This window comes from Puma concolor, chromosome A3, assembly GCF_028749965.1.
Source record: "Puma concolor isolate L17-30 chromosome A3, mPumCon1.1.hap2, whole genome shotgun sequence".
NCBI classification, from domain to species: Eukaryota; Metazoa; Chordata; class Mammalia; order Carnivora; family Felidae; genus Puma; species Puma concolor.
The window spans coordinates 68267230-68292450 of NC_141669.1; the positions used below are offsets into that span (position 1 = coordinate 68267230).

A 25221-nucleotide genomic window follows, 5' to 3' on the forward strand; every position below is an offset into this window, starting at 1 on the left:
GACATTGAAAGAGCGGATAGTATTCTTATCCTTCCAGAACAATCAGTTTATTCAGAATTGATTTACAAGAATACTTCATTCTATTGTTTAGAGTAAATACATTGATTTCTTCATTCAAAACTTCCTCCCTTTCATTTTACTTTATTAATTCATTTATTATAACAAACTTGTAGTAAGTGTTGGCTCATCAATGTTCTTCATCAGGGGTCAGGAAACTAGCCTGAGGGCAAAACCTGACCTGCCATCCTTGTGTATATAACTCACAATCAAGAATGGTTTTTATGAATTAACAAGATTAGGACTGCAGCATGATGTGTAACAGCCACATTATAGAAGCAGCCCAAGTGCCCACCGATAGATGAATGATAAAGATGTGAAATATATAATGGACTATTACTCAGACATAAAAAAAGAGAAGGAAATCTTGCCATTTGCAACAATATGGATGGATCTAATGCTAAGTGAAATAAGTCAGAAAAAGACACGTACCATGTGATTTCACACATATGTGAAATTTAAGAAACCATAAACAAATGGGGGCACCTGGGGGGCTCAGTGGTTAAAAGTCTGACTCAGTTTTGGCTAAGGTCATGGTCTCACAGTTGGTAGGTTTTTGCCCCACATCACACTCTGTGCTGACAGTGCAGAGCCTACTTGGAACACCTTCTCTCTCTCTCTCTCTCTCTCTCTCTCTCTCTCTCTCTCTCTCTCTCTCTCTCTCTCGCTCCTTCTCCTTCTCTCTCTTCTCCTCCCCTGCTCGTTCTCTTCTCAAAATAAATAAATAAACATTTTTTTTTTTTTTAATTTTAAAAAAGCCGGAGCACCTGGGTGGCTCAGTTGGTTGAGCATCCAACTTCCACTCAGGTCATGATCTCACGGTTTGTGGGTTCGAGCCCCACATCAGGCTCTATGCTGACAGCTTGCTCAGAGCCTGCAGCCTGCTTCAGATTCTGTGTCTACTTCTCTCTCTCTGCCCCTCCCCTGCTCATGCTCTGTCTCTCAAAAATAAATGTTAAAAAAATTTTTTAGGGGCGCCTGGGTGGCTCAGTCCATTTAAGCATCCAACTTCAGCTCAGGTCATGATTTCATGGTTCGTGGGTTCGAGCCCTGCATTGGGCTCTGTGCTGACAGCTCAGAGCCTGGAGCCTGCTTTCAGATTCTGTCTCTCCCTCTCTCTCTGCCCCTCCCCTGCTCATGCTCTGTCTCTGTCTCAAAAATAAATAAACACATTAAAAACAACTTTAAAAAAATTTTTTTTAATTTTTTTTAAATTTTTTTTTTTTTTCAACATTTTTTTTTTTTTTTTATTTATTTTTGGGACAGAGAGAGACAGAGCATGAACGGGGGAGGGGCAGAGAGAGAGGGAGACACAGAATCGGAAACAGGCTCCAGGCTCCGAGCCATCAGCCCAGAGCCCGACACGGGGCTCGAACTCCCGGACCGCGAGATCGTGACCTGGCTGAAGTCGGACGCTTAACCGACTGCGCCACCCAGGCGCCCCTTTAATTTTTTTTAAAAAAGCCAAACAAATCAATGAAGAATAAAAGACAAACCAAAAAATAGACTCTTAACTACAGAGAACAAACTAATGGTTACCAGAGGGGAAGTAGGTGGGGAGGTGGGTGAAATAGGTGAAGGGGATTAAGGGTACATTTAACATGAGGAGCACTGAGGAATGTATAGAATTGTTGAATCACTATACTGTATACCAGAAACAAATATAACACCATAAGTTAACTATACTGGAATTAAACATATATGTATACATTGGGAAGCCAAGTGCTTATTTGGACTATTTTATTAGAGCATATGTTAAAAAATAAGTACATAAAGCTATCCAAAAATAAAGGTTAAGAAAAAAGACTAATAATCATGACATATAAAAATTATGTGAAGTTCATATTTCAGTGTCCATAAATAAAGTTTTATTGGGACACAGCTTCATTCATTTGTTTACATATCATCTATGGCTACTCTTGAACTATGAGCACAGAATTGAGTAGTTTTGACAGAGACTATTTAGTTCATGAGGACTAAGATACATGTTATCTAGTCCTTTACAGAAAAAAAAAAATTGCTAAACCCTTTCCCTTGATGATGGGGATACACCATTGAACCAATCAGAACACAGGCTAAATTCTCATGGAGCTTAGATTCTGGAAGGAGGTAGAGAAGGAAAAAAAAAAAAAAAACACAAAAACATCCAATGCACTTAGATAAAGAGGTGAAAATAAGGCTGTGTGACATAGAGTGACACGAGGCCTACTTAGATGGGGTGTCCCACAAACCTCACTGAGAAAGGGACACTGAATGAAGAACTAAATGACAAGGAGGTAGCTGTGTGGAGATGGGACCCTCCAAGCTTGCAGTATTAGGGGACCAAGAAGATGGCCAATGGAGCAGGTGCATGACCAATGGGGAGAAGGTGATAGAAGAGTGTATGTACTGCTCATGCCTCTACAGATGGTCAGGAGAGTAACAACTGGTGAGAGCCTCTGAAGAGTCTTTAGCAACCAACCACCACCTTCCCATCAAAAGGGCAGACAGGCTAAGAATTTGCACCCTTTCCCTCCATTCACACTCCCAAAAGAGGCAGGAGCTCATCTGCACAATTACCCCTTCTACTTTTCATCTCTAAAGCATCTGGAGAAGACGTGAGCAACTCAGTGGAAATCAGTCAAGGTAACACGTCAACCTTGCCAAGTGTGAGGTCCATGAGCTAGCAACCACAGACAGAGAGCTGAGGGGTGATGGCAGCCCAGTTCCTCACTCCCTCACCCTCACTGTTCCTAATGCGTATGTGGAAGTGAACTTTGTCTCCACACCCATTCACGGACAATGGGTTATACACACTGTTGTGTGTTGAGGATTTGAGAAGAAATTTAACCCAGGCTATCACTTCAGTTGCTACAAATGTATTCACAAATAAAAGCACGTGACCACACAACTTCGGTGTGAAAAGCTTTACTTAAAACATGAAGATTTTTGTGTTATCCCTTTGCAAACATACATATATTAAGTATGGTTGGAGGGAATATGAATTTTTCAAACCAATATTCCTATTAGTACAAAGAACTCAGCACCTTTAAGAAAAACAAGCTTCTCAAAAGAAGAAATGTAATTAGAAATGTATTAAAGCTTAAAAAGCTGTTTTTAACTTGTTTCCTAAGAAACCAAAAATAGAATTGACAAGTATAACTTCCAAAGAAGCTTAGCCCTACTTACTCTATTATTAAATTTTCCAGTTCAGATTTTTAGAATCATTAACTTAAGGGGTGAAGAAATCTCTTACATGAAATAAAATTGAGCCCCCCAGTTAATTTTGTTTGTAATCCCTCTACTCATGAAAACTGACCTTCATGAACAAAGAAACTACCACCATTGCTCTCCAACAGGGTAATAATGTATTTAGCAACCAATAACACATTGCAATTCTTACATAACCACAAGTGACACCACTACAGTCTGCTAAATTTATGCAAAAAAAAAAAAAAAAAAAAAACTCCTGGCAGCTAAAGTTACTTATTTTTTGTAAATTCAGTCATCAGAAATGAAAACTCTCAGAAAATAGGTAACAATTAACTCATCCTTGTACAGTATTTCCTATTCCACTTGCTATCTTCAGTGTGGGGAGGAAATTGGTGACTGGAAACTCGACTCCTATATTTATTTTTATAGTTCTTTTAAGTAGTTTCGTGACACTGAAAGGGTCCATATTGGAGGCTGGACAGAGCAGACATGAATGGAGGCCAGCAGGAAACCTTGGGAATAGGAGATCAGCCCATAAGCCTCTGAAGTCAGTAAGCTCAGCCTCATGTACCCAGCTCTACTCCCTTAACAAGCTGTAGGAAGATGAGCAGTAAAAGGTTAACCATGAGCAAGAACCCTCCTCTCACCCTTGACTGCATAACTATGTTCCATTCCATGAGTTCAGAGGCTTCAGACAGAGTCAAGAGACAAAGACATCCTCTTGTCCTTTTCCCAAAAACAAAGAAAATAGACATCCTCTCGTCCTTGAGCTTATCCAAATCCTAACCTTTCTCTCTCAAATCCCTTCTCACAAGCCCTGCCCTGAAGACTTTTCAAAATTTAGCTAGACATGTGAACATGCTTCCACCCATCACAGAGATTAGGTCTGTTCTGTGATGAAAAGTGCTTTGGGGCACCTGGGTGGCTGGACTCCTCACTGGAGGCTGATTCATGGAAGGATGAAGAGCAGCTGAAGCCCTTCCCAGGCTTGAAAAGAAAAGGAGAAGTGAGGCAAATCACAGGCATCTGCAAGGGCACCCACCCCACCGAAAGCCAAGTGCTCCTAAGCATACTCTTGGAGAATATAACACTCACCTAGGAGTGAACATAGAGAGCTCGGAGTATAGAAACCGACTGCCGATTCACTTAACCTGAAGTCAGATGCAGCCACACTGAGGGCATGAGGGAAGGGAAGGGGGAGTGGAAGGAGTAGGAGAGTTACCTCTTCATGTATCGTAAGAGAAAGTCAACAGATTTCATCTGTCATCATAGGAAGTCAACAGAGTGCCGAAAATGGTTTAAGACAAACCGTTTTTATTATTTAGAAATTCAAAGGAATGCCCAAAATCAATAAAAACAGTTGCTGAGAAGATGGGATGGTTTGAAGACAGGAAGCTGCTATTTGCTATTTTTAGCACTTTTCGACTTTTAAAACAAGGGCAGCTATTATTTTATTAAAAAACAAAATTAACTTATAAAAACACAAGGTAGTAGTTTTTTTTAGGGGAAAAAAAACTATTAATTTTTGGAGGCCTTTCCTGTGAGCTATTTGTCAAAAATGTCTAGAGTAGCATGGATATAGCTGGTAGATCATAGCTAGTCTGAAGTCAACTTCCTAGAGGTTGAAGACTATTAATTTTTCTGATGTAAGAGTCACATAAAAGTATATTTATGTGTATTTAGGTCAGCGATGCCCATAGATTAAAAATGGAAGTGGCAGACTGGGGGAGAAGGGAAAGGCTCTCATGGCCATGCCCCCAAATTTACAGAAAGTGATAAAAGCCAGGCAGACCTGGGATGCCTGGGTGGCTCAGTAGGTTAAGGGTCTGACTCTTGACCTTGGCTCAGGTCATGATCTCGTGGTTTTGAGTTCGAGCCCTGTATGGGGCTCTGGGCTGACAGCGTGGAACCTGCTTCTAATTCTCCTTCTCCATTCCCTGCTCCTCCCCACTCTTGCTCTCTTTCAAAAATAAATACATACTAAAACAAAAACAAAATAAGCCAGGAAGACCCAAAGTCAAGAAGAAAATCATAGAAGAACTAAAGAACTCAAGAACACAGTGGCCATTTGGCATTGGCACAAATGACAGTACATTCACTGGCCCTGGAAGAGTCCTTGCTGAAATGATAGACTAGAGCCGTTCAGGCAAGGCTAACATCTGCCAAATAACTCCCAAGTGGGGGTGGGAGGATGGTGATAAGGGATAAATTAACGCACTTTAGCACTTTAGAAAGAAGAGCATCTAAAATGGTTTAAAGTAAATAAAATTCTGCAACATTTCCTAATTGGCTCTTGAGGCAGCAAAGTCAGGCTTTACAAATCCAAACAGGTTTAAAAGGATAGAAACTAGTGCCAAAAAAAAAAAAAAAAAAAAAAAAAAAAAAAAAAAAAAGGCTTTGGCTCATCTTACCCATGTTACACCTTGGTTGCCCATTTTATATGCCATTTAATTGAATGTGTACAATACAAATTTTGCCTTTAACATCCTTACCTATCCAGAAAATTCCAACACTTAAGATTTTATTTCTAATAGTTACAGATACAGTCAGACTACAACTAATGTATTATCTATAATAATCATCCTCCCTGGTACTAGTGTCTTATCATCCACGTTATATTTTTCTGACAGGTTTTATGTTCATTTTCACGGTTCTTCTTTATTAAATGGAGTTTCTTACTTTAATTCAATGATTATCATATATTTTTAAGTAACTGCAGATAGATCATCGATTCTACATCAGTCTAAATATTATCCTAGTAATATGTGTCAAGTTTTATTAATAACACTTCCCTTGGTAATATCCCATTATTTTTTACAGTCCCTAATTCACCATTCATGTTGCTTTTTTCCTTTAGTGGACATTCTGATGTAGCAGATTTGACAGAGGTTTTGTCTGGGGCATGTTTGGATGGAGCCAAGAGCAAAGTGGACAGTTATGAGCGGTGTACACAAAAATATAAAAACACTTTATTATAAATTATAGTAATAGTAGGGGTGCAGAAATAGGATGGCTTGTGGCTCTGGAATGGCACAGAGACCAGGAAAAGGACAGTTTGTTTCATATAGAATATGGTAATTTTTACAGATGGCTTATTTTTTTTAATGTTTATTTTTGAGAGAGAGAGAGAGAACGAACAAGCAGAGAAGGCGCAGAGAGAGAGGGAGACATAGAATCCGAAGCAGGCTGCAGGTTCCGAGCTGTCAGCACAGAGCCTCATGTAGGGCTCTAACCCACAAACCGCAAGATCATGACCTCCAAAGTCAGACACTTACCCGACGCCACCGAGATGCCCCCAAATTGGCTTGTTATTTAGAACTTACCCAAGTATTCCATACTCAAAACAACGCATTAGGGGCACTGTGTGGTCTGAACTAATCCCCTGTTGTCACGTGTACCTAAGGTTCATTCCTGGACACTGTAGTTTGGCCCATGCCACCTTGTCTCTTGTGGAGCCCCCTCCTTGCATTCTCCTCTCAATATCCGAATTCTACCCGCCCCCAGAGCCCAGACTCCATAGTTTCCACCTCCTCTGCCAATAGCTATCGTTTGGTCTTCTGAGTGGCTACCACACTTCTTTGCCATTTGACAGAATATTCTCTATATTGGTAATTAACTTTCACAGGCATAGGTTTTATTTCCTCAGGTAGACGGCAATCTGCTTAAGATCAAGGAGTTTATCTTTTTTCCTAATTTCCTAAAGTGCCAAGTGCAAAGCCTCACGTGGCAGGTGCTCAATATATAAGAGCATTCAATGACTGATTCCAATTATGTGTGAACCACTTCTCTTAGGCTGATTTTGTCTGAAAACACTCAACTTCAGAAATTTCTCTCTAGCCTCATCATGCCATGAACGAACTAGTTTCCTCAATTAAAAAAAATGCAATCTTCAAGTGTGCCTATTGTTTAGAAAAGAGGGTCTCAGATGGATTCTGGGTAACAATATCCTCTTGTAACATGTAACAAGGATGAGTCACTTTAAACTAGACCAGAAATCATTATATTCTAGAAATTGCCTCTTCACACTGTGATTGATAAGGGGAAACCATAGACTTTAGGTGTACTCAATCAGAAGTATATCCTGATCAATCATAGATGACTCTGTGGGCTTTAGTCAATACCCTAGTCATTATCTTCCCTACTCAAAATGTAATCCACAGACAAGAAAAATGCACATCAGCTGGGAGCTTGTTAGATATGCAGAGTAATAGGCTCCACCTCAAACTTACTCAATGAGAATTCTATCTTTAAACAAAATCCCTAGGTAATTTAAAAAGCAGTGGAGTGGGGTGCCTGGGTGGCTCGGTTAGTTAAGCGTCCGACTTCGGCTCAGGTCATGATCTCGCGGTCCGTGAGTTCGAGCCCCGCATCGGGCTCTGTGCTGACAGCTCAGAGCCTGGAGCCTGTTTCAGATTCTGTGTTTCCCTCTCTCTGACCCTCCCTCGTTCATGCTCTGTCTCAAAAATAAATAAACGTTAAAAAAAAAAAAAAAAAGCAGTGGAGAACCTCTAAATGAGCATAGCTGATTGCACAGGACTTTTTGGACGCAGACGTCAATGAGTATGGGATTTTCATCCTTTCAAAATAGTCTGTACCAGTGGCTCAACACAGATTCCTGGACACTCTACCCCCAGGGTTTCTGGTTCAGTAGGTCTGGGGTGGGATCCACGAATAAGCATTTCTAACAAACTTCCAGATTATGCCATTCGTGATGCTGCCAGTCCAGGAACCACAGCCACAGGGTTACACTGTCCAAGTATGACAGGCCACCTATTCTGGGAATTTTGCTTCGAGTGTACTCCCAGTAGAAGAGAGAATAGTGAGCGAGTAGACAGGGAAGAGAAAGAGAAGGGACAGCAAAATATTTCATTTTTGTTACAGAAAGGTAGTTAACACTCCTTTGTACACAATCAGGTAAAAATAGGCTGAAGAAATTACTATAGCAACACCTGTGCTCTCCACAAAGTCTAGCAGCAAAAGGAAACCCATCTTATATAAATTCTATTTCAACATTGAGACTTATAAGAAACAAAAACCATGGGAAACATCCCCTTCATTAAACATTAAGTGACAACAATACAGATTTAACATAAATTTGAAAATGACTCTTTGAGGCCTAGATTTGCATTTTTAGGTCAAGCAAGGAAGTAAAAGGACTTATGAGTTTTTATCAACATGGCTCTGAAACAATTAGAAAAAGAAAATTGAGAAGTGTTGAGAATATGTACACATTTTTAAATGTCTTGTAAAAAAAATCCAAATAATTTTTTTTAAAAAGACTGTCAAAATTGTAAATAGAACAAGATTCTTATAAACCAAAGAGCTCCACCTAGAGTCTGAAGACAGGTTCTCATTACTTAGATCCTCAAATGATGAAGCACTATTTACCCATATCATATATATATATATATATATATATATATACACACACACACACACACACTACTTTCCATTGATGTTGAAAAAATAATTTCACAAAATCTTTATAAAAAGGGTAACTTTCTCAAGTGTGAAATAATGTTAATTGAAAGAAAATAAATTTTTCTAATCCTGTCTGTAACCTATTTTTCCCCTCTACTATTTTATAATTTAAAAACCATTCTCTTAAAGCAAGTTATTAAAAAGTGGGAATAGTGTTCATCACAGCACAGAGAAGACAGCTTTAAAAAATGCCTCTTGGGACACCTGGGTGGCTCAGTCGGTTAAGTGTCCGACTTCGGCTCAGGTCATGATTTCATGGTTCCTGAGTTCAAGCCTCACATTGGGCTCTGTGCTGACAGCTCAGAGCCTGGAGCCTGTTTCAGATTCTGTGTCTGCTTCTTTCTCTGACCCTCCCCTGCTCCTGCTCTCTCTCAAAAATAAGTAAATGTTAAAAAATTAAAAATAAAAAATGTCTCTTACCTGAACTTGCTGTATGACCTTGAGCAAGATGACTTCCAGCCCTAAGTTTTCTCATCAATAGGGGTTATGCAAAATCGGTGGTTCTCAGCCCTGGCTGCACATGGGAACCCTTTGGGACCAACAGAGATAAATTGATGCCTGGTTCCCAGCCCCAGAGATTTTGATTTAGTGAGTTGCTCTGACGTGGGGCCCAACCTCGTTGACTTAAAAACAAAACAAAACAAAAAGCTGCCCAGGTGATTCTAACATGCAGCTGTGGCTGCATCAGACCAGATGGTCAAGCTCTTCACCTCAAGTATCTACCTCGCTAGGTAGTGGTTCTCAAGCTTCAGGTGCTTTGAGTCACCTGAAGAGCTCGTTAAAACACGGACTGCTGAACCCACCCCAGGGATTCTGATTCAGTAGCGGCCCAAGAATTTCCATTTCTAACAAGCTGCCACATCATGCTACAGGTCCAGGGTCATGTTCTAGATGATGACTTCAAAATGACATTCTCCAAATTCTGAGTTATTTTTACTCTACCCTAACGAACCACAGTATATTGTTAATTAGCCTCCCTGACTCTAGTCACTCTTCCACCAGTTCCTACACCAGGCTACCAAACTCACTTAATATCCTAATCTACAAATCCTGCCAGTCCCTCACCTGAGACTCTTCAGGGGCTCCCCAGCGCTAATATAGACCGGACAAATTAACCTGACACTAAAGGCTTTTCGTAGTTTGACCCGGAACTACCTTCCTTTCTTTTTTCTTCCTTTATTTATGGAGAGAGGGAGAGAGCACTCTTGAGCGGGGCGGAGGGTGTGAATCCCAAGCAGGTCCATCAGTACAGAGCCTGACGCAGGGCTCGAACTCATGAACCACGAGATCATGACCTGAGCCGAAACCAAGAGTCGAACTCCTAACTGACTGAGCCATGCAGGCACCTTCCAAACTACCCTTCTAGCCTCAATTTCTAATAGTCCCTGTCATCTGCCTATGCTCCACTTGTCCCCAAATGCACAAAGGAGGCTATTTCAGCTCGGTGCCTTTGTACCAAACACTCCTTTCTCTTGCAATGTCCTTATTCAACCTTCTTTTCCTGACATAGGTGTCACCCAACCTTCATTGTGTGTGCCAGGTACTGTGCTAGGCATTGGGAGTTCAAGGGAGAATAGGACAATGGCTTCCCATAAGGAGTCTTGAGTTTAATTAGGACAACACGTCCCAATTATCCCTTCTCCCTCACTATATCGTATTTTTTACTTTCTATATATCACGTTTTGTCATCTTAAAACACCTTCTAGCTGGGGGTTGGGGGAGACTGCTGCTCCTGGGGATTAGCCAATTCTCAAGAGATAGGTGCGGTCAGCCTTGAGTACGCCTTTAATATGCAAATTTACCAATCCAGACCCCTACACATCCTCTATCCTACCCAGGCATCCCAGGAGGCAATATTGGTTTCCCTAAACACCCCAAGGCAGCTAAAACTCAAAGCCTTCTGGAATTATTCAAACTAGCCAATCCTAAACTGTTCACCATTCCCTGTCTTGCCTTTCCCTCTGAAACCCTAATAGCAGGCTCTGGCTTAACCTGCCCCTTACTCCCTCCTGCTGGTGTTTTCCCTGTGACCCCTGGTAGCAGGCCACACCTTCTGTCTCTAGGATCTGTAAATACAGTAAACTTGTGTTTTCCCTAAGCTCCTCTGTCTTCTCTTGTGGCTGCACCTGACTAAGATTCTCATAAAAGAACACAAAACATTTACCTTCCATACCAGTTGCTGAAAAAGTTGATACAGCTAGAGATGGCCAAGGGCACAAACACGCAAGTGTACCACAGGCTTCTGGGAAAGTTTGCTTCCAAGACAAAAAAGAATAGACCCAGAGCCATCCCTTCCTTCAGCCTTCAACGTGGGTGACGATGGAAGCTGGGGCGGTCACTTTACACCCGTGAGGGAAAGAACAAGAGAAGCCTTCAGACCAGAGCCCTGACAGCGATAACGAATGAGGCACCTGACTATGATCTCCCCCACCCCGACCTCCAGCCTCCTTTATATCTGCGAAGAACCAACCCCTGCTCCTCTGAGCCACCTGTTGATCAGGTTACCAATCACTTACAACTGAAAGCATTCTCTCCAGGTGGAGGTGGGGGATACTAAGCAAGTAATTGTTCCTAACAGCTTTAATAAGTGCCATGAAGAAACGGAGCGTGGAGTGAGAGGGTTTCACAGAGTGAGTGGGAGAATAATCAGAAAGACTGGGAGATAAAAATACGCATCCGTGCCAGGCAGAGGGAGCGGCTTCTGTACAAGTCCTAACGGAGGAAGAGTATGGTGTGGTGGAGAGGACAGTGAGCGGCAGAAGATGCCGGAAGACAGACAAGGCAGGAGGAGGCGCACTTGCGCCTGGCGCCACCCCACCCTCCCCTTGCTTCCCCACCTCCACTCCCCCACCCCAGCGCTCCATTCCTAGGGCCCACCCATCTTCTTCCCCAGTTAAACTGGACTTGTCACAAAACCTTTAACCATCTTTGTACCCCCAGCACCTAGCAGAGAGACATGGGAAGACATGTAATATCTGCTGAATAAAAATCATCATGACAATATTTTTATTAAAAATTATCCCCAAAGCATTGATCCAATAAGGGGCCTGATTCATAACTATTTTTTGAGGCCCCTTTCTGCAATTAAGTCCCACCACCCATGCAGGTACTCCTTCTTCACATGATTGACTGAGATGCTTGTTCCAATAGAACCTTAATAGGGTTAAAATATTAGGTGAACTTCAATAAGTCTCACAGCTCTATAATTTCCTGATTTTGAGGATTTTCTAAAATCACTAGGATCTTGGCTTTAATACCCCAGCAAAAGAGAAACAGAAGCAGAGAGAAATAGTTCCATTATGAATCAAAACCATATCTGTATTTTTGAGTGGGTTTATAGATGACTTTATTTCATTTCCATTTATTTCTTAATTTTTATAATTGTCTTGATTCACTTAAATTACCTAAATCTATACAACTATGTACTTACAAAAGTACATAGAAGAAAACTTCCTCATCCATGAGTCCTTAGTTTATTCAGTATTTATCTGAAAAATACTTCATGGTTTTCATCATTAAAACTGAACCACCAGTTTACATTTTAAAAGGCATGTAGCTTGGGGCACCTGGGTAGCTTAGTTGGTTAAGGATCCAACTTGGGCTCAGGTCCTGACCTCAAGGTTAGTGAGTTTGAGCCCCACTTCAGGCTCTGTGCTGACAGCTCAGAGCCTGGAGCCTGCTTCAGATTCTGTGTCTCCCTCTCTCTCTCTTCCCTCCCCCACCCCCAAGAATAAAGGTTAAAAAAATAAAAATAAATAAAAAGTACATAGTCTTTGTTTGACTCATGTCTAGGAGTTAACACTTAAGAAAATACAGTATAGGGGAGCGCCTGGGTGGCTCAGTTGAGCATCCAACTTTGGCTCAAGTCATGATCTCACGGTTCGAGGGTTCGAGCCCCACATTAGGCTCTGTGCGGACAGCTCAGAGCCTGGAGCCTGCTTCAGATTCTGTGTCTTCCTCTCTTTCTCTGCCTCTCCCCTGCTCGAGCTGTCTTTGTCTCTCTCCTCTCTCTCAAAAATAAATATTAAGAGAATTTCTTTAAATACAACATAGGGATAAGCACACGATGTCAGTGTTGTGGTGGGGAGGGCAGCGGAGAGCAGTATATTATTGGTTAGAATTGTTGGCATAGGGCAGTAATAAAAAGTAAACCAATTTTAGTTGGTTTTCTCATTTTCAGGTTCCCTACACATATGTACCCTTATTGCCTGTACCAGGCAGATGCTCCCACTGCCCTGCCTGGTGCCAAGCTGCTTGTCCCTGTCCCCACCACACCCCCAGACTCCATCCACAGGCAGCCTTCTTTTCACCATGCAGTTCTCAGTTCAGATGTCACCTCCATGAAAACCTCTTCCCTGGCCATCCCATCTGAGGCAGGGAAACCGCCACTACTCCTTTCACAGCATTTACTACTATCTGAAAACATCTAGTTTACCTATTGTTTATCATGGGTCTCCCCGCAAAAGAAATTGAGCATCATCTCTGGCTCATGGCTGAATCCCAGCACCTGGAACTGCCTGGCATACCTATATAGTAGGTACCAAACAAATAATTGTAGAATAAATGAAAAAGATATACACACATAAATATGGATGCTCACTGCAAACAAGATTCATAAAAGCAAAAAACTGCAGGGACACCTGGGTGGCTCAGTCAGTTAAGCATCCGACTTCAGCATCAGGTCATGATCTTGTGGTTCGTGAGTTTGAGCCCCATGTCGGGCTGTGTGCTGACAGCTCAGAACCTGGAGCCTGCTTCAGATTCTGTGTCTCCCCCTTTCTCTCTGTCCCTCCCCCACTCACTCTCTGTATGTCTCTCAAAAATAAATAAACATTTTTAAAAAAGCAAAAAAATGCAACAATATGAATGCCCAGCAATAGATGAATGATTAAATTAGGATAGATCCATACAGTAGAATACTCTGCAGTGATTTAAAAAGAACATTTGCTGCCATGAAAAGATATTCATGGTATCGTAACAGTGTTGTATGGTGACAGATGGTAGCTACACTTGTGGTGAGCACAGCATAAGTATAGACTTGTCAAATCACTGTGATGTACACCTGAAACCAATGTAACATTGTATGTCAACTACACTTCAGTTAAAAAAAAAAAAAGATATCCACAATACACAATACTGTGAAATGTTTAAAAGTTGCAGAACAATACGTATACCATGATCATGATCCCATCTTTGCTAATGATAAAGAGATAAATGTAACCATATGGGCATATATAGTTGTGGGTTTTACAATAACAGGATTATACCGTATGTATTTTTAACATATACACATGTTTTTACACACATAAGAAAAAATGTGTAAGACTATGATATTAGAAAGACAGGCAAGGCCTACATCTTTTAGCCCATATAATTCCGTATCATTTGAATTTTTGGAACACTTGTAAACCTTCTGCAAATTAAAAAAAATAACACTTTTATTTTGTAGTGGGTAGACTGAAATAGGTTTCAAGCTGTTGAAAAATTGAGATATCTTTTTAAAAAATATTTTATGCTCACATTTTCTTATCTAAGTTAACTTTAAAATATGTAAAAATAAATACTTTAAAAGTATATTTTATTTATTTTATTTTATTTATATTTTAAAAAGTAATTAATCTCATGACTGCCAAAACTTGGAAGCAACCAAGATGTCTTTCAATAACTGAATGGATAAACTTACTGTGGTACATCCATACAGTGGAATACAATTCATCAGTAAAAAGAAATGAGCCAAACCCATAAAATGTATGACACCAAGAGTGAACCCTAAGGTCAATGGTGGACCTTGTGTGATTACAATGTGTCAACGCAGGTCCATCCTTGATTTAAAAAAAAAACAACAAACATTCTGGTGAGTGATACTGATAACGGGGGAAGTTATGCATGTGTCGGGGAAGGCATACACAGGAAATTCTTATGCCTTCCTCTCAATTTTATCGTAAACCTAAAACTGCTCTGAAAAAGCAGTCTTAAAAAAAAGCTTTAAAAACTCAACATTTCTGTACTTTAAAATTTAAACTATACAATTATCATCTAAAATCTGTTTTTTGAAATAAATTCCAACCCACCACACACACCCCCACCCGCCCCCACCCACACACACACACCAAAAGGAGGGAGAAAGGGAGGAACTCTCAAGCCATGAAAAGACAGGGAGGAAGCTTGAAAGCATATTTCCAAATGAAAGAAGCCCATCTGAAAAGGCTGAATACTATGTAATTCCAGCTATATGTCATTGTGGAAAAACTATGGACGCAGTGAAAACGTGACTGATTGGCAGGGGTTAGGAGAGTGGGAGGGAGGAATAAACAGGTTGGAACACAGGATTTTTAGGGCAGTAGACGTATTGTGTATGATACTATAATGGTGGACATGTGTCATTCTACGTTTGTCAAATCCCACAAAACCTACAACACAAAGAATGAACTCCAGTGTAAACTATAGGCTTTAGTTCATAATAGTGTATCAATATTGGCTCATCAATTGTAACAAATGTGCTACACTAATGTAGGATGTTCATAATATAGAGGCAAATGGGGGTGGGGTGGGGGCAGAGGTGAGGGGATATACGGGAACTCTACTTTCTGACACAATTTTTCTGTAAACCTAAAACTTCTCTTAAAAATAAAATCTATTGGGGCGCCTGGGTGGCTCAGTCGGTTAAGCGTCCGACTTCGGCTCAGGTCACGATCTCACTGTCCGTGAGTTGGAGCCCCGCGTCGGGCTCTGTGTTTACTGCTCAGAATCTGGAGCCTGTTTCAGATTCTGTGTCTCCCTCTCTCTCTGACCCTCCCCCGTTCATGCTCTGTCTCTCCCTGTCTCAAAAATAAATAAAACGTTAAAAAAAAATTAAAATAAAATAAAATCTATTAATTTTTTAAAAGTTCATTACTGCTGCATTATACGTTTCTTAAATATTATTATCTTACTAAATTCACATATCTAAAATGTAAACTTTAAAGCAAAAACCAGGGATTTAAGTAGTTTTCATACAGATGCTATATTCCAAAGGAAAATAAATGACTTAGTATTTGGGGTCTAAAACCTGATGTGAGAACTCCAGCTCCCCTGTAGATATTTTGTTATGTTTTTAATTTTCCACTGGAATGATTTATATCAGTCAGGTCACACTAAAATTTTTTTCCCAAAATTACAGCTCCTCAATGAATTTCTGTCTCTTAGAAAATGTCCAAGTCTTCTGTATTGCAATAGAACATGCAATGGAAAACACACCCACACCTATACTCACACAGAACCAAAGAAACTTTCTTAATAATCCCATGTATTTGTAGAAAAAACTTTGATGATAAGGCATAAAAAATATTAGTTAAGTGCCTTGAGATTCTCAGATGAAAAAGGAAAAACTGGTAATTCTGGTTGCATAGAAATTCATGCCACTAATGGTCTGCCTGAGAACAGTTATTTTTTTTTTTATTTTAAATAACTTTGGGGCGCCTGGGTGGCTCAGTCCGTTAAGTGTCCGACTTCGGCTCAGGTCATGATCTCACAGTTTGTGGGTTCGAGCCCCAGGTCAGGCTCTGCGCTGACACTCAGAGCCTGGAGCCTGCTTCGGTTTCTGTGTCTCCCTCCCTCTCTGCCCCTCCCCTGCTCACGCTCTGTCTCTCTCTCTGTCTCGAAAAAATAAATAACAGGTGAAAAAAAATTTTAATTTTAAATAACTTTTAATCTGACACTACCTGTTTACAAAATCCATTGCTTCATTCCAATCCACTGCTGTAACAACTAGAAATTCAAAACAATGGCATTTCATAGTTAAAGCAGAACGTTGTTAAAATTCCTATTTCACACAAATGCTAAATATCTGTGGAAGAGATAAACATGACTATATTGATGAACATGCCTCTATTCTACTTCTAACTCTTAATATATGGACACATTTTAAATACATGTATATTGTCAACTCTGCATAGAACCATAGAATCTCAGTTGGACAGGACCTATGAGGTCACCTACACTGACTTACCATCCAATGAGTTAGATCTTCTACCACACCCTTGACTTGTCTGATATCTACACCATCAGTTGGTACTCTTTCTATAAAGGGACAGAGAGTAAATATTTGAGGCTTTGTGGTCATCCAGCCTCTGTTACAGTTGCTAACTCTGCCAATGTAACACAGAAGCAACAGAAGACAAAACATGAATGAATGGGCTGTGATCCAATAAATCTTTATTTACAAAACAGGCAATAGGCCAGATCTGGCCTGAAAGCCATGGTATGCCAACCCCTGATGTAGACCACTCCTAGTTATTGATAAAATTCCATTAGATACATTAGATACCTTTACAGGAAAATTCTTTGTCAAAGTGAATTGAAATAAACAAATTCACCCATTACTATAACCAAAATTATCACTTTCTAGAGCAACATAAAAGACTTATCTTTTCCCATGTATCAGCCCTTCAAATACTTGAAGTAAACTATCATGATTCCCTCAAGTATTCTTTTCTCCAGTCTAAATACCTTCAATGCCTTGAAGCATTACCTATATTGTGATATAGTTTTCCAGACCACGTAACCATTTGATCACTCTCTTGAGTACATTCTCCAGCCCATCAATGATGCTTTCAAGTGCAAACTACACATATATGACATATGGTTTTAAAAATATATAGCAATCAAGATGTAATTTTAATTTTAGAATTTGGCTGTGTCCACATGCAAATGTTTTTAGTTTTTTGTGTTTTGAGGGCTTTTTTCCCCCAGAATTTCCATTTAGTTTTTAAGAAAAATATATTTTGTACAGATTTAGTCAAAAGTTTATGCCCAGCTGTGCACTGACAGCACGAAGCCTGCTTGGGATTCTCTCTCTGTCCCTTTCCCACTCATGCGTTCTCTCTCAAAATAAATAAGTAAACTTAGGAAAAAAAAAGTTTGTGCTCAGAATTATAACTCTATACATTAATTTTAAATGGTTACCAATGGGAAAAGTAGCTTTAATGAAACAATAGACTTAGGGACAACTGGGTAGCTCAGTTCATTAAGCGTCTGAGCCTTGATTTCAGCTCAGGTCATGATCTCACAGTTTATGAGATGGAGCCCCGAGTTGGGCTCTATGCTGACAGTGTGTAGAGCCTGCTTGGGATTCTCTCTCTCCCTCTCTGACTTTTCATTGCTCTTTCTCAAAATAAATAAATAAACTTTAAAATAAAAATAAAACAATAGACTCAAATGGTTTCTATGTATCAAAAAATGTTGGCGAATCTTACCACCACAATTGGAATCACATAGTGCAATTTGCAAAAGAAAGCCATCAGTCATTCTTTCTGACCAAATGAAACACAGAAGGGGAAGAAAATACACACATCTGCAGCATGTCCTGGGATCTCCTGGCACCTTTCCAAAGAGCTGCTACAATCGTAGCCAAGCCACCTCTAAATGATGTTGCCTGTTGAATTCCACATTTCAATAACTTCAGATGAAAGCACACTCATGTTTTTAAAAGACAATTTAATTCCGATTTTCTTATGTCATAGCACTCTTAAATAAATAAAGTTTTTTAACAACCAGAAGAAAATAAGGCGATATTTATTTAACCATAAATATACCACATGTAGTCTGACCTTGCCACCTATTTCTGTAACTTCTCTTTACCGTGCTTTAACTTTTTGATAATTCAGTACTTTAACCAATACTGCACACAGTACATGCTAGAGGAATGAATTCACTCTCTACCATCTATTTTTATTTGTAATGGCATTCCAATTTATAATGTTGGTGAAGCTTGATTTACATTCTCTGCTGCATGCTTCCTGTTTACCTATCATCAAGAAAGCTCTCCCTGGTCATCCCATCCATGTATATAACTTCAAACACTATCCACAGAGGGACAACCACCAAATTTATTTCTCTAGCCCAGTTTCTCTGCAGGGATGACCCATATATCCAAGAGCCTAGTGGCATTTCCACCTGGCCAGTCCAACTGCCACTAGAACCCCACGTGCAGAGATGGAGTCCTATGGGTCACCTAATGAGAGCAAACGTTTATTTGTTCTTTATTCTGGGCCAGGCTCTATGCTAAGTGCTTTCTGTGGATTTTCTCACGTAAGCTTCACGGTACAATTAAACATGGCACGCTCGTGTCCTTTTACATGAAACCCCATTAAAATGATAGCATCGGGTCACCTTGGTGGCTTAGTCAGTTAAGCATCTGACTTCGGCTTGGGTCATGATCTCGCGGTTCGTGAGTTCAAGCCCCGCATCAGGCTCTGTGCTATCAGTGCAGAGCCTGCTTCAGATGTTCTGTTTCTCTCTCTCTCTCTCAAAAATAAATAAAACATTTTAAAAATAAAATAAAATAATAGAATCAAAATACAAAAAATGTAGCAGACATCATTCATTGCCTACCCACTACCCATTATCCTCCCCTTCTTTCTGGCCAAGAGAACACCAATTTTGTTCAGGGAATCAATATGCCAAACCAATTTCCCAGTCTTCTTTGTAGCAAGGAATATTTTTTTTTTTTAATTTTTTTTTCAACATTTATTTATTTTTTGGGACAGAGAGAGACAGAGCATGAACGGGGGAGGGGCAGAGAGAGAGGGAGACACAGAATCGGAAACAGGCTCCAGGCTCTGAGCCATCCGCCCAGAGCCCGACGCGGGGCTCGAACTCACGGACCGCGAGATCGTGACCTGGCCGAAGTCGGACGCTTAACCGACTGCGCCACCCAGGCGCCCCTGTAGCAAGGAATATTTATATGACCCTATACAAGCCAGTGAAATGCCCGCAGATGTAAGCTTGGGCAAGTTTGGGGAAAGCAACACAACCATTATCCCTTCTTGCCTTCTTCATGTCTTCATTATGGATATTCTGTACAGCTGCACTTTCCCTTTTTCTGACCACAAAGGAAAGGCTGAGCAAATCTCAGAAACATTGACCCTGATGCCACCAAGCTACTGAACCGAGGCCAGTAACCATCTACCTCCAGACTTCTTGTTACCAAGAAAAATGAACCCATTTGTTTTATCCTTTCTAAGTTCTGTTTTTCTATTAACTTGCAGCTAAAAATAGTTCCAGCTGATACAGAACTATAACCTGAGCAAGAGGTTTCAACAAATTAGAAGGAAAGTGGATGGAGGATAAGTAACTACACAGAAAAACCAAAGATGCTTCAGCCTAAGTGCCTGCAGAACCAAAAACAAGGAGAAGCTAGTCAGCTTACCTCATGACTACACAGAAGACTTGGGATCTGGAGGCACCAGGAAGGAAAGACAGGACCTACAGATTTAACATCTGGGAGGTTTCCCAACAAAAACATCATCTCTCCCTCAGAATTTATGGAAAATTTCCTTAAAAGACTGTTTATTCTTGGGGTGCTTGGTGGCTCAGTTGGTTAAGTGTCCAACTTCGGCTCAGGTCATGACCTCGCAGTTCATGGGTTCGAACCCTGCACTGGGCTCTGTGCTGACAGAGCCTGGACCCTGCTTCAGATTCTGCCCCTCCTCTGCCCCTCCTCTGCTCGCATTCTGTCTCCCTCTCAAAAATAAATAAACATTAAAAAAAATTTTTAAGTCTGTTTATTCTTGGCTGTCTGTTCATATTTATGAATAAAAGAAGAGGAAAGAGAAACAGTGCAAAAAGCAGAAGGAAACAAAATGAAAAAACGCACACACAATACCATCAGGGAAATCTGAAGAAAACAAGGACAAGACTCTATGAAGCAGACACAACAAAATTAATCGGAAAGTTGGAAGACAAAATTGAGACAGTTTCCAGATAGTAAAGTTTGGAAGCTAGCACAGAAAAAGAACGAAAAGAGAAGAGAAGAGAAGAGAAGAGAAGAGAAGAGAAGAGAAGAGAAGAGAAGAGAAGAAAAAAGAAAAATCAAAGAATCATGTCCATAAGCAAGTTTCAGAAGAGGACAACCAAAAAGAGAGCGGGAAAGAAATCTTCAAAGACACAGAAATTCTCCTCCTCCCAGAGCCCAGCATTTCAAATGAAATTAAAACATGCGCTCTGGCAGAGGACTGAAACACAGAAAAAGAAGGATACACTGAATATCTAAAACATTTTCTGAGGAAAATAAACAGATATATTTTCCAATCCCTGGCATGAGAAAGACATCAAATCTCTGGGCAGTCTCACAAGAAGTCATGGAGCTATGCCTTCAAAATTCTGGGTGGATGATGATTTCGGGGCTTGGGATTTTAAAACTCGAACAATCCATCAAGTATGAGTGTAAATGAAGGCAGTTAAGGGTTCAAACTTTTTGTCTCTCTCCTATCTTTCCTTGTGAAGCTAGTGGAGAATTAGACTTCAACAAACAAAGGAATAAGTCCAGGAAGATAAAAATATGATTGAGAAAACAGGAACCCACTCCACAGGAAAGGGACAAAGGGAAGCATGAGAATGACAGCTGTCCAGCAGGCACAGACCCAGACTGGGGAGAAGACAAGCCTCAGGGAAAGTGTAACAGACTTTTCACTCTGACATTTGGAGATAGATCTGCTGTAGAGTTTAGAAAAATATATTGATGGGTATATAGAGTTTCTGTTAGAGAAAAATAGTAAAAGTCTTAGAGACTTAGAGAAAGACTTAGAGAAAACTCTTTCAACAATATGAAACTGCTATTTTGTGGCTCAAAATTTTGTCAAACATTGGTAGTTTCATATTGCTCAACCTAACTTACAGGTGCATGATATGATGTAGGAAATTCGCTCTAATACTCTAACAATGAGAAAAGTAAAAGAAAAGTTGGAGGAATATGTGAAATAAGAATGCCATAAATTGTTATTGAAACCAGGTAACAGACACATGATGCTCATTGTCCCATTCTCTCTATCCATGGATCTGCTTGAAAATCCCGTAATAAAAAGCAATTTAAAAAGGACAATACTGGGCGCCTGGGTGGCGCAGTCGGTTAAGCGTCCGACTTCAGCCAGGTCACGACCTCGCGGTCCGTGAGTTCGAGCCCCGCGTCGGGCTCTGGGCTGATGGCTCAGAGCCTGGAGCCTGTTTCTGATTCTGTGTCTCCCTCTCTCTCTGCCCCTCCCCCGTTCATGCTCTGTCTCTCTCTGTCCCAAAAATAAATAAACATTGAAAAAAAAATTTTTTTAAATAAAAAGGACAATACCAAAACGTGCCGAATTTCAATAATTTCTCAGACAGCTGAAGGAAGTTCCACTGAGCAACAGTCAGATGAAATCTGGTTAAAGAACCACTGGACACAGAAAAAAAAGTCAGTGCAAGAGCCTATCTACACTAGAACTTCACTCACAGCGGGGCAGGAAACATCACAGATGTCTCACATCCCCCTTCCATCCCTTCCTTTCTGCACTGACTCTGCTGATTCCAGGACTGAATTGTGCAACAAAACACGGCTCCTGCAAGCTGTTACAATTCCTTACACCCACAATTAAATAAGACAACCGTTTCTCACTGCCCATCAATTTCCTCCCAGCTCATTTCTCATTTTGTCTGAACTTAGGTTCGGGATTCATCCTTCTATTCACACTCTTGTAAATGCCCTCAAACCCTGCTCTCTCACTTCTGCTCCTTATAGCTGGCAACAACCAAGCCCTGGATGAACCCCACTTCATGCCTCTACTGCATACATATCCAGAGAACTAAGTATTACAGGAGAAAATCACCTAAACCAACTGACAGGCTTAATGTTATATTTATTATCACAAACTGTAAACTGACAATTTTATTATCATTGCCATTTTAAAAGCAGCAAAATTATTTTCAAGAAGCAAGGTGTAAAACTGACAGCCAATTTCACAACAAAACAATGCATGTTAGACATTGTAATGTTATCCACAGGGTACTGGAAAAAATAACTGCTATGTCAGAATTCTACATGAAACAAAGATATTTTTCAAGAATTAAGGTAAAATAAAAACACGTAGAGACAAACCAAAACTGAAGTAACACATCACCAGCTGCCCAAATGAAGGAAAATACTAAAGAACATTTTTTGGCAGAATGGAAATATTCCTACACAGAAGCTCAGAGAATTAGGAAGGAAAAAAATAACAAAACAAATGGCAAATATATAGAATACCCCCCAAAATACTGACTTTTAAAAAATAATTTCTTATGAGTTTTAAAATAGGTCATTAAAATTAGCATCTAGGGGCACCTGGGTGGCTCAGTCGGTTGATGGTCTGACTTCAGCTCAGGTCATAATCTCACGGCTGGTGGGTTGGAGCCCCACATGGGGCTCTGTGCTGACAGCTCAAAGCATGGAGCCTCCGGATTCTGTGACTCTCTCCTCTCTCTGCCCTCCCCTGCTCGCACTGTGTCTCTCCCTCTCTATCTCTCTCAAAAATAAACATTAAAAAAAAAAATTAGCATCTAAATAAATAGTGAGTTAAATGAACTTAAATAAATAGCAAGTTAAATGCTAGAGATGTTGCATTATTAGGAAAAGAGTAAAGAGATAAATTAATATCAAATTTTGAGCAGTTATGGTTGTATGTTGTATCTCTAGGAACTAATAAAAGAAACAAAAGAATATACAACTTCTAACAGACAAAAAAAGTGGAATAATAAAAAATAATCAATTTAAATAAAGGCTAGAAAGAAGAAAAGGAAAACAGAACTAATAAGACAAGGGGGAAAATACAGTAAGATACATATTTAATTCTAAACATGAATGATTCCATTAAACTTAAATGGATAAATATACTAATTTAAAAACATGAGATACACATATAAAATATATTGAAATACACTTGAAACTAATATAACATTGTCCATCAACTACTTCAATAAAAACAAACAAAAGCACACAATGAGAAGGAAACATTGAAATTAAAATAATGAAAAGATACTCTATGCAAACATATATATAAATAAAGTGTACATATCTCTGTTAATACCAGATAAAGTAACTTTAAGGCAAAAAACATTATTAAAGATAGAGAAGGACACTGGATATTTTAAAAAAAACACATACCCAGAATGTCATTTGTTATTATTTGAAGAGGAACCAAAAATGAACTTATAGACTATCCAGAAAGCAATGAAAAGAACACTTTTTACCCAACCTATGTAACAAACAAAAGCTGTATTTAAGGGCAAATGCTTAATCATCTTCATTACTGACTTAAAAAGATTAAAATTATGGGCACCTGGGTGGCTCATTTGGTTAAGCATCTAACTCTTGATTTCGGCTCAGGTCATGATCTCCCAGTTTTGTGAGTTTAAACCCCACTTCAGGCTCCAGCCTGACAGCATGAAACCTGCTTGGGATTCTCTCTCTCATTCTCTCTGCCCCTTCCCCACTCACACACTCTCTCTCTTAAAATAAATAAACAAACTTTTCAAAAAATATCTTATTAAAAAAGAAAAAAAAAAAGACTAAACCTAAAGGGAACTACAATTCATGATGAAGACTTAAAGAAAGATCAACAAAGAAATAAAGAGGGAATTAGTAAAGATGAAAGTTGAAATTAATGACTGGAAAACCAAAAAAAAAAAAAAAAAAAAAAAAAGGAGAAATGATTAATAAATCCAAAATGTTGTTTTAATTTTTTTTAATGTTTGTTTATTTTTGAGAGAGAGACAGACAGAGCACGAGCAGGGGAGGGGGAGAGGGAGACACATTATCCGAAGCAGCACAGAGCCCTATGCGGGGCTCTAACCCACAAACCGCGAGATCATTATCTGAGCCGGAGTCCGACTCTTAGCCGGCTGAGCCACCCAGACGCCCGCAAAATGTTTTTTTTTTTAGTATATCAACACATAAATCCTTTCTAAACCCAATTAAGGAAAAAGAAGAGAATCAAATTATATAAGATTAGGAAAATTTCAAAGAACATATAACCGCAAATACAAAAGAGATTTTTAAAGTATAAAATCCGGGGCGCCTGGGTGGCTTGGTCAGTTGAGTGTCTGACTTCGGCTCAGGTCATGATCTCACAGTCCGTGAGTTCGAGCCCCACATCAGGCTCTGTGCTGACAGCTCAGAGCCTGGAGCCTGTTTCAGATTCTGTGTCTCCCTCTCTCTCTCTGCCCCTCCCCTGTTCATGCTCTGTCTCTGTCTCAAAAATAAATAAACGTTAAAAAAAATTTTTTTTTAAGTATAAAATCCATGACAAGCAATTTGAAAACCTGGATAATTTCTTAGGAAAACATAAATGAATCTGGGAAAAGTGGAAAATTCAAACAACCAATTACAATACGCTAGATTGGGGGACGCCTGGGTGGCTCAGTCTCTTGAGCAACTGACTCGATTTCGGCTCAGGTCACCATCCTAGGATCATGGTATAGAGCCCAAAGTCAGGCTCCACATTGAGTGTGGAGTTTGCTTGGGATTATCTCTCTCTCTCTCTCCCTCTACCCCTCTACCCTAATGGTTCATGCTATCTCTAAAATTAAAAAAATAATAATAACAATAACAGAAAGAAAAACAACCAAAAACAAAAACAACTGGTAGCCCACCATTGAGAAGGTACAAGGACCAAGTGATTTCATAACTTGTTTCAGCTAACTTAATAACAGAAATTCCAATATTAT

The 25221-nt window shown here is 39.8% G+C and overlaps 1 protein-coding gene across 3 annotated transcripts in view; it reads right to left on the minus strand.

The window, feature by feature from the left end:
- The window catches only part of ACYP2 (acylphosphatase 2), a 293604-nt gene that overhangs the window by 131402 nt on the left and 136981 nt on the right, over positions 1-25221 (minus strand). Inside the window, exons 4-5 of one of the 3 annotated variants that reach the window (XM_086701109.1) lie at positions 19919-19974; positions 16907-19014 (exon numbers count right to left, since the gene is read on the minus strand). The exons of the other annotated variants lie outside the window; for them this stretch is intronic. Coding sequence (XP_086557235.1) covers positions 19926-19974 — 49 coding nt within the window. The 3' untranslated portion in view covers positions 16907-19014; positions 19919-19925. Of the gene's footprint in view, positions 1-16906; positions 19015-19918; positions 19975-25221 lie in introns of those variants that run through there. 3 annotated transcript variants of the gene reach the window in all.